The following is a 19,901-nucleotide window of genomic DNA, read 5'->3' as shown; positions in this document are numbered from 1 at the left end:
TTACTCCTAATAAAAAAAGAAAGAAGTGTTTTTATTTAACGACGCACTCAACACATTTTATTTACGGTTATATGGCGTCAGACATATGGTTCAGGACCACACATATTTTGAGAGGAAACCCGCTGTCGCCACTACATGGGCTACTCTTCCGATAGGCAGCAAGGGATCTTTTATTTGCGCTTCCCACAGGCAGGATAGCACAAACCATGGCCTTTGTTGAACCAGTTATGGATCACTGGTCGGTGCAAGTGGTTTACACCTACCCACTGAGCCTTGCGGAGCACTCACTCAGGGTTTGGAGTCGGTATCTGGATTAAAAATCCCATGCCTCGACTGGGATCCGAACCCAGTACCTACCAGCCTGTAGACCGATGGCCTGCCACGACGCCACCGAAGCCGGTTTACTCCTAATATGTCTTTTAAACATCCCCTCTACCACAACTCACGTTGCATGATAGCTCTATTAGACGCCTTTTAACTAGTTAATAGATATTTCTCTATATCAATGTGTCCTTCAAGGACGATGAATCCCATACCAGGTGGGCACATCCCGCTTTTTTGGTAAATACTTAAGGACTCCATAGGAAGTCATTTAATACATATGACAGATCGTTTAGATCGTGGTCAATAAATGCTTGCACCATTTTTCTCCTAATATGTCTTACTCAAGTGGCATGATAACTCTATTAGACGACTTTTTAATAGTTAATAGATATTTCTCCATATCAATGTGTCCTTCAAGGACGATGAATTTCATACCAGGTGGGCATATCTCGCTTTTTTTGTACAAAAAAAATCACATTTTATAATTAGTGATTTTCAAGCAAATCACAACTGGAGTACGTTACTGCGCTTTAACCAGGTGTTCAGTAATATACTAAAACGCAAAAGAAACGCAGGTCCTGAAAATGCGAAAGAATTGCACTTTGTAAAGCAGTATCTTTGGTGGAATTGAACCTCAACTGTGTTAAAGGACATGGCACACACCCACACCGCAGTCCCACCTGCGTGTCAATTTCATTACCTGTGTGACGTCACGAATTCTCAAAACACGTTGTTTGCACGTGCTGGATCATCCGTATCATGAATCCAGTGCAAACACACTCATTGAAATGCTTATAAAGCCTACACACCTGGATTTAATCGCATAAATTCAATTTGAGTAGTGACAGACAACAGAATCACATTTTAAAAATGCCGCGACTGACACAACTCCAGCGAGGGATGGCCATCGGGATGTTGCAAGCCGGACAGACCCGTACTGCTGTAGCCAGACAATTGGGATGTCATGTTTCGACAATCGCACGCCTTTCTCAACGTCACCAAATCACTGGATCTGTGAACGATCGACCACGCACCGGCCGCCCGAGGGTGACAACCGCAGCCCTAGACCGGTACATCCGGGTGACCCACCTTAGGAATCGGATGCTGCCAGCAGCTAACACCGCTCACCAGGTGCGTGGTCCACGTGGTCCAGTGTCCGCCGATACAGTCCGACGCCGTCTGAGGGCAGCAGGACTCCGTAACCGCCGTCCTTATGTGGGACCAATATTGACCCCTCGGCACCGCCAACAACGTCAACAGTGGGCGCAACAACATCAAAGATGGCGACGTGGCCAGTGGCAACAAGTTCTGTTTACTGATGAGAGCCGTTACAATCTTTCCAACGCTGATGGCCGAATCCGAGTATGGCGACGTCGACATGAACGTTACTCCGACTGCTGCGTTCTGCAGGCCGACCGATGGGGCGGGGGTAGTGTGATGGTGTGGGGTGGGTTCTCATTCAACCACAGAACACAACTTCATGTGTTCAGACAACGCGTTAATGCCGCCGTGTACCAAAATGACGTCATCAACAATCACGTCGTTCCCTTCTTTGCCGCTCACCCACGTGTGCGCTTGCTGCAGCAAGACAATGCCAGGCCGCACACTGCCAGGGCAACACAGGCGTTGCTGGCTCAGCACAACATCCCAACGTTGCCGTGGCCAGCCTTATCTCGGACATGGCGCCTATCGAACACGTCTGGGATGAAATCGGACGTCGCCTTCAGGCTCGCGGACAACCTCAGAATATGCAGGCGCTGGAGGCAGCATTGGTCCATGAATGGAACTCACTCCCTCAGGCATTCTTTCAACGGCTTGTCAACTCAATGAGGAGACGTTGCACTGCCTGTTTGAATGCCCAGGGTGGTCACACGCGATACTGACTGACAATGCTACAGGTCGTCTCTTTCACATTTTTAACATGGACCCCCACCCTACTTTATGACATGAAACAATAGCCAAAAAGGAATTCAATCAAAAATTTCCAACACCAATGTGTGCCGAATTGGTGTAGCTCCAAAATAAATGTTGAAATCTTCATTTCGTTTTGTTTTTTTAATATTTTATATCCAATTTAATGAGAACCTGCGTTTCTTTTGCGTTTTAGTATATGTAATTACGTGTACGTCTATAACATACTAGTCTCTCCACGCTCTGTTGAATATATTATTGGATTTATTTTGTAATTACATTTTCCTTTCAAAACAAATTACTCCGCATTGTTCTCAAATCGTATTAACTAAATACACAGTTTTTAATCAAAGTGCATTTAGCCTACTTCTATCAAATCTTCCCAGTCTAAAGTCTTCCTGGTAATTAAAAAATCTAACACAAACATAACAACTACCAACAAGGGGTGGGGTGGGTGAGCGCAAGAGAAAGGTCATCAGGCCTCGGTGAAGTAATAGGGTCACAACATTGGTTTAAAGTCAGTTTGTTGCTGGGTACGCATTTTAGTACTGGCTTTAGCCTAACGTATAAGATTAGTAAGTACATAGCTTTGATTGGACATAAGCGTACGGGCTACCAATTTTGTAGGAGGGCAGTTTGGTTTTTGCCCGAATCTAACGAAAATGCCTGAATCATATTGACAACATTTGTTCATATTAATTAGCATTAGTATAATTTGTAATAAAAGAAATTATTTGAATGTAATTTTTTCTTGGTATGTAATTCAAACTATAATCTTTGCATTTCACAAGATAACCGAATAAATATTTTTGGTCATCATTCAACTTTGAGATTGCCCGTTTAATTAATTACTAGTAACTACAATAAAAAAAATTAATTAACCCAAAAAAGAGGAAAAAATATGAAAAGGACTGGAAAATTAGTCATAAAATAAATAAATAAATAAAATAAATGAATAAAAAATAAACAAGACTGCTACGGGATCAGTTAAAAACATAAGTCTGTCCTCATTTATATTTGTTTGTATTTTTAAAAACAACAACAATAAATTAAAACTTTAAAACACCAATTCTGGGTGCCTCCCACGGGATTACCGCTCTGAGTATTATTGATTCATTTATCTATAAATCAATTCGACGACACACGATAAAAACAATACTTGCGTTGGGGGAAAACCAGCCCTATGCATTATTGAGTTATGATTGTAATTGCAGTATATTATAGTTCATTTGCTTTAAGCCTTGCGATTCATGTGAATACAATTTAGTGAAAAAAATATCTATTATGAATGCGGACAATAAAATATATAACTATATTAAGAATATACATAAATAATATATGATTTAGATATTTACCAATGTTACATACTTTGTTTGTGTTTTTTTGTGTTTTTTTGTGGTTGTTTTTTTGTGTGGTTTTGTTTTGTTTGTTTGGGTTTTTTGTGGGGGGTTTGGGGTTGTGTGGGTTTTTTTTTGTATAAGCACTAAGCAGACAATTGAAACGTGTTGAATACAAGACTACTCTAAAATGTCTACATTTTCAGTTCATTTTCAGTTTAATCATATTATTATTGTAAATACTTTTCTTTCTGCATGAAAGTAAATTAAATGTATTTAATTTATATATAAATTTTTATTGTACTATTATAGCATTATGTTAGTGACCCAATTATGGTGTAATGGCTCTGCCAGCGATGGTAGGTACTAGTGCACGGGGAACATTAAGGCAATACATTTGTAGTAAAAAACATTTTTACTACGTCCCTCCGGACTAGGTAGGTATTAGTATCATGTTCGAGGCGGGATCTAACTCACTCGGTAGAGCGCTCGCATCAGGTGCTTGCGTTGTACGTTCGAACCACCTCGGTCGGTCCATTCTGCAACCCAGGGGGTGGGCGGGGGGTGGGCGGGGGGTGGGGTTCGTGACAACCAGTGCACCACGACTGGTATATCAAAGACCTTGGTATGTGCAACCTGCCGGTGGGAAAGTGCATATAAAAAGACTTAAGACAGTTGAGCCGTGTGTGCCCAGGTCATTAACTGATGAGTAGGCTTTTTATAGGGCAATAGCTAACATTTTGTTTGGGAAGAAGGTGGTCGAGGAGATAGTAAGGCATTAGCATATCTAGTAGCAGACTAGTGACACTTATAAGGAAAGACATTTTTATGAACCGGTGAGAAGAATCCACCAGTCATTTCGGTCATTGAAGGTGACACACCATCATTGTTACCCCGTGCAATTCATGGCATGGCAGTATATAATCTGTGGACAAAATATAACAGCAAGAGGGCTACTTGAATGCTAGTTTTAGGGGGTACTCTCCCTCCAGAACTACCATACAAAAAATGTACATAGGTTGAACATCAGTAATTTCAGTTAGCCACCCTCGTCACAGAGCACCTTCTCAATTTGTTACATGGAAGTATATAACTTGCCCAGTTATCAGTTAGTTCTAAAAATAACAAGTAACTTCAAACCAACATATTATTTAAATACTAGAGATCAGCCTCCTTGTAATTATTAAAGAAAGAATTCAAAAAGCCTTTCACAATGATGGGATTTAAAAAAAAAAATTATGAGGAAGTATTTCCTAGATTATATTAATCTGCTATAAGTAATGTCACGGCAAATAGTCCTGTGGTGCCTAAACATTGCTTTATTTTCCTTTCTGTAAAACATCATCCACTCTATGTAAATACTAGAAATAAGTCACAATAATTACAGTACATTTTTAAATGAAAAGTTTACGGAAAACCATTACATTCTGATTCACCACTAAACAGGTTTTTTCTCTCATCTGTTACCATTAAACCTGTGCATGGTTCTTAAAAAAACGTGTATGCTCCAATCCCCACTGATCTGATTTCTCACCCAATGTAACAGCCCCTTCCCTAATGTTTTGTATATTAACCATTCATGTCCACACTACCCCAAAAACCCTCTGGTGTCCACTATCTTAGGTGTCCCTACTCCTGCCTCTCTTTTAAGAACCACTGCTTTAAATAGAATTGTCTTAAATAGAAGAAGGAGGAAATGTTTTATTTAACGACGCACTCAACACATTTTATTTACGGTTATATGGCATCAGACATATGGTTAAGGACCACACAGATATTGAGAGATAACCCACTGTTGCCACTTCATGGGCTATTCTTTTTGATTAGCAGCAAGGGATCTTTTATATGCACCATCCCACAGACAGGGTAGTACATACCACAGCCTTTGATATACCAGTCGTAGTGCACTGGACATGCAACAATTTCCCACATACCAACAAGTAATTAAAAACGTTCTAACTGAATAGGTCACAAATGATTTTGTCTTTTTAGTTGACCTTTAAATGTCAAAATTCAAGTCCAAATTAAATTTTAAAATCTATATTTGAAAAAAAAAAAATTGGTAAAATGTTTTTGGTAACATAAAAATAAGACAACTTCACAAATGACCAATAAAAGGTCTTTACATTAGTGCAAGCTATAATTTTACCCACATTATCAAAAGAACACAGAAGTATTTAAGTTCATCACAAGTATTTATTTTATTTTAGTCTTGTACAAAGATTTTCATAAATTAAACTGTTAACTAAGATACAGTTCCAATATATTATTTAATAAAAAAATTAATTCTGAACTGACCTAGGATAAATATAATTTTAAAAAAGCTAGGTGAAATATTTGCACACCTATGATTATGAAAACATATGCATGTACAGTCCAAAATAATTAGTTGTAATTAAGTAAAAATATCACAGACAACTAATAAGAATCTATCACAGTACAAGTGGTAACTATTGTACAAAACAGACTAGAAATATAAACAGTAACAAAGAGGACAATTCAAGTGATTATTAACAATACAATTTAAAATAGACAAATATTAAATACTAAATAAATATAATAAACATACTGTAAATCTTGTATTCAAAGTTTTAAGGAAACTGTGATAATAACTACCGGTTTTCATGATCATATAATCGGGGGGGGGGGGGGGGGGAGAGAGAGAGAGAGAGACAACTTATGGCCCAAAACATTTACTTTTGGTTTTTTGTTCTACCATATATAATTATAATCCCCCCAAATATGCTGTTCCTATTCACACACCCAACATGGGCATGTGCACCCCCAATATGGGAATGTGCACCCCCCACTTAACACACCATTTCTACAGTTCTTGTTTCACTACACTTTCATGGACGGCAGGCCCCTCCCCCTAAAAAAAAACCCAAAGAAAACCAAACAAACTACCGCATATAACATCCCTCATAGATTGTTTAACATGAAACTGTTATATGTTCAACATATATTATGGTTATATTTATGAATAATATTTTTTTGTTAATACAAATGAATGTTTATTTTTAAATAACAGAGCAATTACACCTCGTATTAATTATCAGTTTAAACATAATACTACTAGCATACTATGGTATATTTTTGCTAACAATCAAAAGGCACAAGCTGGTAAAATACTAAAATTATTTTTAACATAACAAAACATAATTTTAAAAAGTCATTCATAGCAAAAGCAGTTTACCTGACCATAGCAACTAGGATCTATCACGTATAATGATTATAATTCAATGTGGTGATGAAATGGGTCTGGAGAAGGTGGGGATGAGGAAGATGCCTCTGATACTACAAACAAGGGACATCTAGGATCAGTTATAAAAAAATATTACATTTCATAATATATTATAGAAATTACTACTTTCTAAAGTAAATCTCAAACTTAACTGCCGCACTGATTGCAACTGCCATACCTCCAATACGAATTTCCACAGGACATGCATTTACCGATGGCAGTTTTTTGCCAGTGAATAAACATAACTGCCATCAGTAGAAGTTTTGTTTTTCAATTTTGTGTTTATTTGTTGCAAAAGTTACTGGATTAAAATTATTGTAGGAAGGAATCAATATTGTCACAAGTGAGCATTTTGCCGTCGGCAAAAACCTTTCAAAATTGCTGTAGGTAACAAATTCCTCTGTTTGAGTCATGGACTGTCCTGCTTGCTACCTTTTAATAGTATTATTTACAACTTTGAAACTTCACTCCACCCTTCTCTGCCAAGATTGAAATAAAAAGGAAAACTGCTTATAAAATGATTACAGATTACAGTTACTAATATCCTTAATGGCAGTTTTTCTCATTTGTTTAGGACATGATACATATAAATTTAATCTAATAAGGCTCAGATAGATATATTTTGTAGCAGAAAAAAAAGGAAACAGTAAGATTCCTTTCAATGATTGGAATGTCTGACTGATGTTATACCTGCCTGTATTGTCAGGGTTTCTGCCAGAGGGTAAAATGGGTATGGCGCCATACCCAAATTGTTTTCCAGATTTTAGTTTTCAAGTTAACCTTTTGACAAAATTAATTACTCTTATCATTACTGTGTGATTTTCTTAACCCTAACCCTAAACTTAACCCATTTTCTTTCTAAGGGAGGTCCCCAAAACCTCCTGTTGACTGTGTTTGCATTCAATTCCATAGTGCTATACCCAAAAATTTCTTTCTGGCAGAAACACTGATTGTATAAATATTATTTAACTTCTGCAGCTAATAGCTGCTGAAAATTAAACATTTCATACAGTAGAAATCAATCAGTTAAATTCAAATTTATACTAAAATGATATAATTAATCAAATTATTTAACACGAATATGATTCTAAAATCAAATACATGATCACATTTTGCAGCAAATATGTCAACATGTCAACAGCAGCTCCACGTATCAAATAGTAAATATACGATCAAACTGAATGTAAAATGTCAGTCACATCCATATAGAAGACTATTAATTAAAAGTAATAGAAAAATCAAAAGAAAAAAAAAAGTCCATTTTAAAATCTATAAATCATTCAAATTTTTACAAATGGTAAAACAGATTTTTCAAAAATGTATAAGTAATATAAAACACCAGTAATAAATTGATGTAAAACCTTGGTCACAAATAAATATAAAGCATGTAACCATAGTGAATGTACAAGTATTGGTGACAAATGAATCTATATGAAATGCCGGTCACACTGACATATGATGATGATGATGATGCTCACACACATATTATGTCAGAGATGTAAGTGGGTTATGAAAACAAAATGCAGAGATTTTAATACTGGTGGTCAGGTACTGAGATTGGCCCTAGGGTTAGGGCTGCACGATGGTCTAAAGTGGTGGCCTACCCATGCAGAATGTATGCAAAGTATTGGCCGAAATCGTACAATGTAAGTTTTGGACGGAAAATATGGACAATGTCGGACAAACAGTAGCAAAACCTGAAACAATGTACAGACATTTAAAAATCTAGAATTCCAGATAAACCCAGAACACTTTCATTTCTGGTAAGTGTATTTTTAAAACTTAGTGTGAAAATCAAGTAAAATACTGTTTCACAGTGACACTTGAAACATTTCTGCAAGAATCTAATAATCCAGTCGTAATTATTCTAAGCTCTATTCTGACTAATGCAAAAATTGTCACAACCTCTGTTTAGTGAAACTGAATTTTTAAAAACTAGACACAGTAATTACAACCTTTAATCTGACCTTAATTATGTAACACAAACACAAACACATCCAGACAGATTAACTACCTAAGTACATGCTTTAAATGATGTAAAGTCAATACAACCACTGCAGCTTGTAACACCGGTCTAATGAATTAAAGAAGCATTTACTCTACCCAGCTATGAAGAGAATTTTTTAACCTAACCTTAATCAGGCTATGAACAGGTGCACACACATCCAATCAAACAGCTGATGACTACAGACATTGATCCTTCATAACCAACTCAATATACGAGTTGGCGAGGTGCAAGACTCTCTTGCAAGATATTTTTTAATACATGCAGCAATCATCTTAGTTCTTAGGTTTTCGAAATTGTGCACCCTCTTTGAAAATAAAAATCCTGTATCTGCCTTTAACTGAATTTATTATTCTATACTCTTTAAAAAAAGTAGGGGAACCTGAAATATTAATGTTAATATCAACTATTAGACCGAACATACGTTTTGACCACAGACATCCTAGTAAAGAACGTTCAGGTCTGTTTATCAATACACCAAAACACATTCCATAGTTTGTACATGCATCACGCAGTTGCCCCGTACACGTACATGGTGTGTCATTCTCGATTTTGACAATTTCCTGGAAAGGTCAATTAATTACTGTGGAACATTATTTCTGTCAATCTTTTTCATTCTGTTGATCATACAGTTGTTATTGTTTTGTTTTTCGTCATTTTTATTGTTTGAATTTGCGATTTACTGATAAAAAAACCCGTCAACTTTCAAATTTCACTTCTGACCCCAATTGTCCTTCAAGATCTTTGGTGGTCATAAAACCTACTGTAATACTGAACTACCGGTTGTAATGTTTGCCCAATTAATTCACTATTATCATATAATCATTCCCCACAGCTAATATACCTTACAATTTTGGCAATTGTAAATTCTTATTAGAGTTCCCCTACTTTTTTTGAAGAGTATATTTAAAACGTCTTGTTTTTTTCTTGCACCAGTCGTCAATCAAAGTCCCCACGCCATCACCACTTTGTTGAAGGCTACAAATACGCCTTTGTTTGGTTTGCTGAAAAATACCAACATGAAAATACTATCACCTACAGGCTAACTATATTTGATGTTTGCTTTTTCGTGTTGCACAAAATTAATGACGCATTTTAAAAAACCAAAATTCATTCAATTCTGTACTGGTTGGTGGACATAGTAACCAAATCTTATTAAATCTAGCACAGTTTAATACAGGCTTAAATATGGAATATAAGTATGGATATGGTAAGCAACAATTTTCTGTGATTATTGAAATGTATGTCACAATTTTATATTACAATACAGACAAATTTAATTTCACTAGTTTAATTTAAGCTTAAAAGTAAGTTATTTCTAGGTAAATGTCACAATCAAGATCAAAGATCTTTTTGTAAACAAATTTGTTTTACATTTTAATACTAGATTCTTATTTGTAATAGTTTATAATTTCTTGATCAAAGCTCAAAAAGAAATTATTGAAGAGAAATATCCCTGAAAAACACAAAAAAATGCACAATAAGGAGAAATATATTTTACCATTTAAAGTAACGAATCCCGTCAAACATTCCATCATGCTTGCCTTCTGAAAAAGAAAAAAAAATGGGTTAGCTTTGATATTCAAACAAATCAAGATAACGAGAAAAGACAGTTCCTAAAATATACATCAATTGTAACATGTTATTACATATACTCAACAACGTAAGTTTAGCTAATGTTAAAAAAATGGCATAACATTTATAAATTAACCTATTTTTATTAATTAGTATTCACATCTGAAATGTTTACCATTTACAAACAACATAAACTCATCAACCTTTGCCATAACACAACAGGAGGACCTGGTTTTGTTTTAAGTTTATTCAACCATGGCAAATTTAGACGTCATAAAAGATAGTTGCTAAACTTTTGTTGTTGAGTATATATTAAAAACAAAGACATGTTTATACATTGTATACAACCAAAAAAAAACCAGAAGTAAATTTGTTTAAACAAAACTTCAATATGCTTATGTTATTAAAGCCTTTATTATAATCAAAGTCTTTCATATCAGCTTAGGATTTGGAAACTTTATTTATTATTTATTTCAACTTATTTTTGTGCTTATATCCAATTACGGTTCAAGCACGCCGTCCTGGGAACACACCCAGCTATCTAGTCTGTCTGTCAGGCCAGTGGGTTAGTTAATTGTTAGCTGTTAGTGGTTACCGAGAGAGAAGAGTGTGTACTGGTCTTACACCTACCCATTGAGTCGTTAAAACTCGCTCTGGGTGGGAGCCGGTACCGTGCTGCGAATCCTGTACCTACCAGCCTTATGTCCGATGGCTTAACCACAACACCACCGAGGTTGGTCGAAACTTTATTAATGTGCCTATATCCAAAAAAAGTTCAGGCACTATCAGTTTATATCAGTACTGTACATAAATTACAAGTCAAAAATTTAAAACATTTAAATGGCGTTTCTAAAAACTTTTTTTGTCTTTCTTACCTTCTTTGTGGAGCTCCACCCCGAGGTAAGCATCACTTCTCCCTGGCAGATGACCGACATATTTCACTGTTCCCTGACTCAGCTTGCCTCCCTGTCTAGAAAACTTGACCACATCACCAGTCTTTATGTCAGCAGGTGTGCGTGGAGCAAACGGCTTCAATCCGAAAGTCAGTGAACTGTAGAATTTAAAGTAATAAGTAGATTACTAAATTTAACACACATTCGATGAAATGAACTGTCTGTATTGACATGTATAAACTGGCATCTGTGCATTTTTTAATGAACGTCCAGTATCAGATGGATAAAATAATTTTCTGAATAGTAATGCTATAATTGCTGTGGGTTAATCAGAGTGTTTATTGTATTAAATATCTGCCTACACCAAGTTACCTATTGTGTTGGGTTACTGCAGGTGTGCTCTTGGGAGCATTTATTGTACTAAATATTTGCATTACTCTTTACTGTGCGAATTGCAGATGATTTTTTAAAATACATACCCCGATAAACGTAAAAGAATTAACAGACAATCCTTATAATTACATTTGAAACATACTAATAATAACACTAAAAGTTCATATTTTATTTTGAATAATATTTGGTCCTTAAACAATAAGGCTTAATAACAATAAGACAAAGTACCAAAATGAATATAAAGTGACATCATCAGATATGACGTTCCAGGACAATGTTAATGTTATTTTTATGTTCATCAAGAAATGAACAAACTGCCACTGGACCAATGGGATTACAAAGTTGTAATGATAGTAATGGAAATTTAATTATTACCTGTTGAGAGATGTGTTACTCGGGGAACATTTATTGTACTTAATATCTGCCAACACACAATTACCTGTTGAGAGATGTGTTACTGAGGAAGTGTTTATTGTACTTAATGTAACCAGGTGTTATTTATATGCTAACTTATCATTAATTAATTCTTTTTCATTATATTTTATATAAAGATACAATTAACTAATTCACTCTCCAACTGAATTTTATAGTGTGGGTTGAACTGGAAAGTACTGACTACCGTGACATGACATGACCTGACTTGACAGTGACACCTGAATAACCAGGGTCATGCATCCTTTTCTTACTTTTTTATCACTTACTAAATCCTCCTTGGTCACTCGTATCTGGAATCTGAAAAGGGTCAGACATTTTCTTATTGAGTGCTATGTGATGTTGCTGGTGAGTTTATTATATATTTGTACTCACATATGTTTTAGAATATGTTAATGATTTTTATGTATATATATATATATATATATATATATATATATATATATATATATATATATAATATATATCAAGCCTATAACGTTACACTGAAACCCATACTTATAAATGTTATGTATTTTATTTTAGGTTTGATATGATGGTTACGAATAAAACTGAATATAAGTCGACCCACTGAGTTTGGTCATTCTGTAAACCACCCCAGAGGTTACATTTGGAGCCCAACGTGATATCTACATCTATCAAACCAGCACATCATCAGGGATGACGCCGAGAGCGACGCAACGCGACCTGCTTCGTGGGTGTTATCCACCGCCCCCAGATGTTTCTTGATAAGACCAGCAGCAGAATGTCCCGGGTGTGAAGATCCGTGTTTCTTGTGTGTTCTCAACAGTGCGTTGAAGATGTGTGTTTAATTGTTTTCTCAATCGTGCGTTGCGAATAGCGCCAAGTTGAGAATTAAAAAAAAAAATTATTTGTTTTGTGTGTGTAGGCCTAAAAAAACAAAAACAAAAAAAACAACTATACCGGTACATATCTTATTACAGTACAGTGATTGTGTTGTGGTCACTGGTTCGCGAGTTCCAAACAAGCCACTTATTTCGCGATACGCGTGAGTGTTTGACATTAGTCGGATTAGACACGTGCAGAACTTTGACACTTGACAGTTTTCCACGAGTTGCAGTGAATTTTCCATGTGTTGCAAGACTTTCCAAATAGTGTAAATGTGTATGTATGTAATTAGATTAATTTGTTGTATTTTGTGTACGTTCATATTGCTATTCAGTGTGTCATAATTAGTCAGTGTTTTAAAAAGTAATATTTGCATTGTATTTATAATTAAATTACTTTCAATCGAGAAAGGTCGGAAGTAGTCGGAAAGTTCTTAAAGATCGGAAGTCATCGGAATTTCCGGAAATAGTCAAAAGTTGTAATTGTTAAAGGTGAAGGTCATCTGATCGATTACTTCCTGTTTCGGTGTTGATATATATGGGTTTTTTCTCATTTGTTGGTAACTTGTTTCTGTTCTCGCTGACAGTTATTTAGTGACGATATATGGTTTGGCCTATAGACAGTGTTAATTTTGTAATTCGTATTTTTATCTGAAAGTGATATCAAATTTTCTACCTTAATTTCAAATTTGTGTTTGCTATGAAATAGAATTATTGTATAGTATTTGATTCAGATTGTTAAATAACAAATCGTAACTATTTAAGCAATAGACTGGTCGTTGACTGGTAATTGTTAAATAGTTCATTTTTTGTTGGGTTTTTTTTTTTTTTTTTTTAAATAATAATAGTGCATAATTTGAAAATAAAATTGTTAGTTTTTTTTAATTAATTTTTTTTTCTTGGAAATTTTAAATATATTTTTTTTCTTCTTTCTTTCTTCCTTAAACATCTATTCCTACTCTATAATTAACAAGGACACCTAGTGCACTATACTATATAGACAGATACTCATTGGACAGATTAAAATGACAGTTTGTTTTCAGTTGATGAGTTACAGATCAGCTGATATTGAATTTCATTAGTGGTTTGGATACAAATACATTAAATAGAGTGTTGTGATTATGTTATATTTTTTTTCTGAAATGTAAGCCTAAGGTATTTAATGTTTTGTTCTTCAGATATAGCCCTACTTATTGAGATGAAGAATTTACTTCGATATTGAATGATATTTACATAATTTATTTTTATTGCAGTCAAGATTGAAATCTAATTAATTTCTGTTCTTACTGTTCATAGCCTATACTTGTGACTAATTAACTTTGATTTCAGCTTGTGTATGAGATTCAACATAACATCTGAAGATTGATATTAATTAACCAACAGACATGTGTGTAGTATATACTGTGTACAATTAGGTTGTTGGAGACCGACAGGTTTTCTTTTCTTCCAAAACTTAAAACTATTATTTTAGTTGAGATTCAAGTATTGTAGATTTTTACAGATGATTTAGGCATTGAATATTTCGGAATATATACTTTCCAAGTTAAAGGTATATTTTGGTGATTGTCGGATTGAGATTGGTGGATTAAAAAAAAAAAAAAAAAAAATGTTGGTAGTATGTCTTTAGTGATTGTTGTTGATTCAGTTGTACATATCTAGAATGGCACGGCGTATGTCCGAGGCAGACATGGTAGATGCATTAAATGCCAGTGGAAAATATAATATTGAGTATAAAGGCACAATTACATCTACTCCAAAGAAGGAATTTGTCCTGGATATGCCCCGTATGGAAGGATTTGAGCAGAAAGCCTTTCAAAAGACATCTTTTAGGGATAGTCAGATGGATCACCATGTTCATTCATCATCCTATATTCCAAAAATTACTCAGTTTTCAGGAGATGATCCACCTCAAAAGGGGGACTCATGTTTTATGGAATGGCGGTTTGACGTTCAGTGTCTGTTGGCAGATCCTGAAATGCCACGTCATGTTATTTTGCAAGCAGTTCGTCGGTCACTGCGTGGTACTGCTAGATCCATGCTTATTCCTCTTGGTGAACGTGCATCAGTTGGAGATATTTTAGACAAGTTGGACATTCTCTTTGGAAATGTGGACACTAATGGAATGATAATGCAGGAGTTTTTTAATTCATCTCAAAATGTAGGAGAGTCAGTGACAGCATTTGGTTGTAGACTAGAGTCAATGTTGCAGTCTGCAATAAATGGTGGCTACTTAGAAAAGGAATCCAAGAACGATCTGCTTCAACACAAGTTTTGGACTTCATTGAGTTGTGAAAAACTGAAATCACAAACCAGACATACGTATGATACCATCTGGGAATATGATGCACTATTAAGGGAAATTAGAAAGGTAGAAAAGGAACTTAGCATCAGTGTAAATAACATTTCCTCATCAAACAAGAAGGCTCATCAACAGGCGATGCCATCTATTAATGTAGATGTGTCTGTCTTAAAAACGAAGCTTAATAGCAAGATGGATAGTTTGGAAAGAAGGTTGGACAGGAAAATAGAAGATAAGTTCAATCTTATTTTAAGAAAGTTGGATAGCATGAAAGTAGAGAAAAAATTTCAGATTTTGCAGGAAATAGAGGTCGAGGTAGAGGAAATTTTGGTCCGGATGCTGGAAGAGGCTATAGATATCAGCGTGGCAGAGGAAATTTTGGTCAAATGAGTAGAGGTCGTGGAGGTAGTAATTTCAGTGAAGTCAGTTTGAACCCAAACGGGCAGTGATCTCTGACGGTGGCCAACCAGAGATCAACAGTCATCAGGTTCCTCATGATGATCAAGGCCAAACTTTTACTTTATGATAAGACTGCCGAACTGGTCGAACTACCGGTTGGACGACCTCAACGAACTCGGAAACCACCTGACCGATATGGCCAGTGGATTTGTGCACAGGTTGTTTCCAGCGAAGAGGTTTTTGTATGACTTAAGATGACGTTGTTGAAGTTGTGTACATATGTGTTCTAATGATTTTGTTTTTGACTTAAGGTGAAATTGTTGAAGTTGTGTCCATATAATCTAGCGATTTGGTTTTGTTTCATCAGTTGACAAGTGTATCGTAGTTTTCTGTAGCAAAACAGATTTTCACTTTGGATATACTCATGATTACTAGATGGTTTATGGTTTTCACAGAATCGTATGCTAGCAAACCACAGATTGATTATATAATTCTCTACAGAGAATAACGTTGACTGATTTATGTATATAATAATATATTTGTTTATTGTAGAAACACTGATCGATTGTTTTGTTATGGAGTGGTTTCAATGACGGATAGGAAATTGCTACTCATGTTGTTTATAAAATAGTTGTTAAATGTATGCCAGTATGTAACTCCCATTTATATTTTTATAGATATTGATTGATGGAATGTCAGGAGACATTTTCAGCAAAGGGGAAAATATGTAACCAGGTATTATTTATATGCTAACTTATCATTAATTAATTCTTTTTCATTATATTTTATATAAAGATACAATTAACTAATTCACTCTCCAACTGAATTTTATAGTTTGGGTTGAACTGGAAAGTACTGACTACCGTGACATGACATGACCTGACCTGATTATACATAATTACCTGTTGAGAGATGTATTACTCAGGGAACATTTATTGTACTTACTATCTGATTATACACAATTACCTGTTGAGAGATGTGTTATTCAGGGAGTGTTTATTGTACTTAACATCTTCCAACACACAACTACCTGTTGAGAGATGTATAACTCAGGAAGTGTTTATTGTACTTAATATCTGATTATACATAATTACCTGTTGAGAGATGTGTTACTCAGGAAGTGTTTATTGTACTTAACATCTTCCAACACACAATTACCTGTTGAGAGATGTGTTACTGAGGAAGTGTTTATTGTATTTAATATCTGATTATACATAGTTACCTGTTGAGTGATGTATAATTCAGGGAGTATTTATTGTACTTAATATCTGATTATACATAATTACCTGTTGAGAGATGTATAACTCAGGGAGTGTTTATTGTACTTAATATCTGCCAACATACAATTACCTGTTGAGAGATGTATAACTCAGGGAGTGTTTATTGTATTTAATATCTGCCAAAACACAATTACCTGTTGAGAGATGTATAACTCGGGAAGTGTTTATTGTACTTAATATCTGCCAACACACAATTACCTGTTGAGAGATGTGTTACTCAGGGAGTGTTTATTGTACTTAATATCTGATTATGCATAATTACCTGTTGAGAGATGTGTTACTCAGGGAGTGTTTATTGTACTTAATATTGGCCTACACACAATTACCTGTTGAAAGATGTGTTACTGAGGAAGTGTTTATTGTACTTAATATCTGATTATACATAATTACCTGTTGAGAGATGTGTTACTCAGGGAGTGTTTATTGTACTTAATATCTGATTATACACAATTACCTGTTGAGAGATGTCTTACTCAGGGAGTGTTTATTGTACTTAATATCTGATTATACACAATTACCTGTTGAGAGATGTGTTACTCAGGGAGTGTTTATTGTACTTAATATCTGCCAACACACAATTACCTGTTGAGAGATGTGTTACTCAGGGAGTGTTTGTTGTGCTGAGTTATCAGCTGGTTGGCGGTCACAGTTCTAAAGCCAGCACTTCCATGTGATCCACTTGTAGAAGCAAGTCTCTCTGTACTGGCCGACAGTTGATGCTGGGTGGATGGCAAAGACAGGCCAGAATTTTCTGTCGATTGTCTCTTGTTTCTCCAGCCTTCTGAAGATAATAGATTAAACATGTTTAAAATATCCATCTTGTAACATGGTATGTCGATCATTTCCATTTTACCTGGAATCTGATGGTCTTGATAATACATGTATTTTAGTACTTTCTGAATAAGAAACAATCACCATGACAATAGTATCAAAAATCACAGTGACAACAGTTTAATGGAATGTACATCCAAAAGAATATTGGTTTTATTTGTGGTATCAAATATAATCACAATAACAACAGTTTATAAGGGAATGTATCCAAAAGAATACTTTCAGGCATATCTTATGATAAAATAAATGTGATATCATCAAATATACATGTAATCACAATGACAATAGTTTAAAGGGACATTCCTGAGTTTGCTGCAATTTTTAAGATGTTATTGACTAACAGAGACTTTTTAACGATTACAATTACATATCAAATATATTTTTCTGCATAATATATTAGTGGCTGTATATTAAACATGTTTCTGATCGTTCCAATATTTGTACTAGGTTAAATTTCATTTTATTTCCAAAAATATTTTTTTTCATACGTACAATATTATTTGAAGACAAAATCCAGTTTGGGCTTTTTACAAATATTAAGACGACCAGAAACACATTAAATATACAGACACTGATATTCTACACAAGAAAATATATTTAATATGTAAGTGTAATAGTAGAAATATTTTATTAGTCGGGAACATCTTACAATGCAGCAAACTCAGGAATGTCCCTTTAATGGAATGTACCTGCAAGAATATTTTCAGGCATGTGTTATGTCAAAACAAGTGTGATAAAATTAAATATAACAATGCTTAACTTCTGTATGATGCAACAGAAGATGTACTTAATAGACAATGGATGCAATGATCCAGACATTTATTTCATATTCATGCTGAACATAAGTATGTTACATTTGTGTTAAACTCATTCTATGCTAAGGGAGCTACACTATGGGAACTAGACCAAGCAGCAGAAACCCTTGCTTGTCTAAAAATACAGTAATTAGATAACGGTAAACCAGTGGGGTGGGGGGGGTGGGGGGGGTGGGGGGAATGTATGCATATAAATTTGGCATCATTCACACTCGACCTATTATGCATGCATTATTTTCCAGATTAGAGTGTGCTTAAAGTGATGTCTTGATTTTCTAAAACCCAGAAAACATTGTTTCTATTATACGGGGTAGCTTACTCAGTTGCGGAATGTTTGATGTAAAGTAACAGGAAACACTGCCTTTGCAGACACTGTAACTTAAAGGAATGCTAAAGCAAGGCTTTTGGACTGGTGTGCATATTCAACGATACATAATGCACATTATTGCTTAATATCAACAAGTATAACTGTATAGTTAATTAATAAAACGTTTAAATGTGACGGCTATTATATATAACGGGCGCAGCCATTTTGTACCATCCCAGTGAATACGCCCTCTGGCGAGCTGGTGGTTACGTAATACCTAACGTGTCACATCAGGAATTAGTCTTCGAACTGAAGAAACAAAACATACCTGATTTTTGCGGATGCATCGCAATGTTCTGTAATAATATCTATCCCAGTAACACAGCAACGTGTATAATAATGTGGTTTATTTTTCAATACAAAATAAACCACCATTGTCAAAGTGTTGAAATAATTGTATTATATTTTGTATATAAATTAACCCACATACTGAAATAATAGTCAGAGTGTTTTCTTGCTTAATTGGTCTTTTCTTTCCGTGGCCTGCACCTGTGGTTCTTGATTGGCAGGTGTATATTTAGACGGTCCCTAGACACTGTGTCTAGACACACTAAAGTGACGTACCTCTTTTATTAAGATCACAGGGTATTGTGTGATAACCTCAAATCGTAATGGACTTTACCAGCTTTATTACTGTAAGTAATTCTGTAAAAACCTTGATTAAGTAGACTTTCCCCATCTAAAATCACAAAACTGACCAATTACGTAGTCCCAGAGAAAAGAAAAATATCACTTGGGTATCGTGAGTGGTCGTTTTTGCTCGAACGTATCCTACCAATAGGCCTAATAATATGCATTTTTTTCTTTGGATTTTTTAAAAGAAAAAAATACTATAACTCCATTTCATTATATTGATGCAAATTGAAATATATTTAGTTGAATAGTTTATTATACTATCAAGTCATTTATGTTGTTTTACAAGTCAGGTTGATGAAAGCGAAGTGCCTT

At 35.0% G+C, this 19,901-nt stretch overlaps 1 protein-coding gene across 1 annotated transcript in view; it reads right to left on the bottom strand.

The window, feature by feature from the left end:
* Positions 1-9,625: 9,625 nt before the first annotated feature.
* Positions 9,626-19,901, bottom strand: part of LOC121369903 — a 53,445-nt gene continuing 43,169 nt past the window's right edge. Inside the window, exons 13-16 of the mRNA XM_041494983.1 lie at positions 17,523-17,721; positions 11,272-11,447; positions 10,323-10,368; positions 9,626-9,825 (exon numbers count right to left, since the gene is read on the bottom strand). Coding sequence (XP_041350917.1) covers positions 9,765-9,825; positions 10,323-10,368; positions 11,272-11,447; positions 17,523-17,721 — 482 coding nt within the window. The 3' untranslated portion in view covers positions 9,626-9,764. The remainder of the gene's footprint in view (positions 9,826-10,322; positions 10,369-11,271; positions 11,448-17,522; positions 17,722-19,901) is intronic.

Source organism: Gigantopelta aegis, chromosome 4 (genome assembly GCF_016097555.1).
Source record: "Gigantopelta aegis isolate Gae_Host chromosome 4, Gae_host_genome, whole genome shotgun sequence".
Taxonomy (NCBI): domain Eukaryota; kingdom Metazoa; phylum Mollusca; class Gastropoda; order Neomphalida; family Peltospiridae; genus Gigantopelta; species Gigantopelta aegis.
Note: the sequence above shows the minus strand (reverse complement) of the source record. Positions and strands in the feature narration are given on the sequence as shown.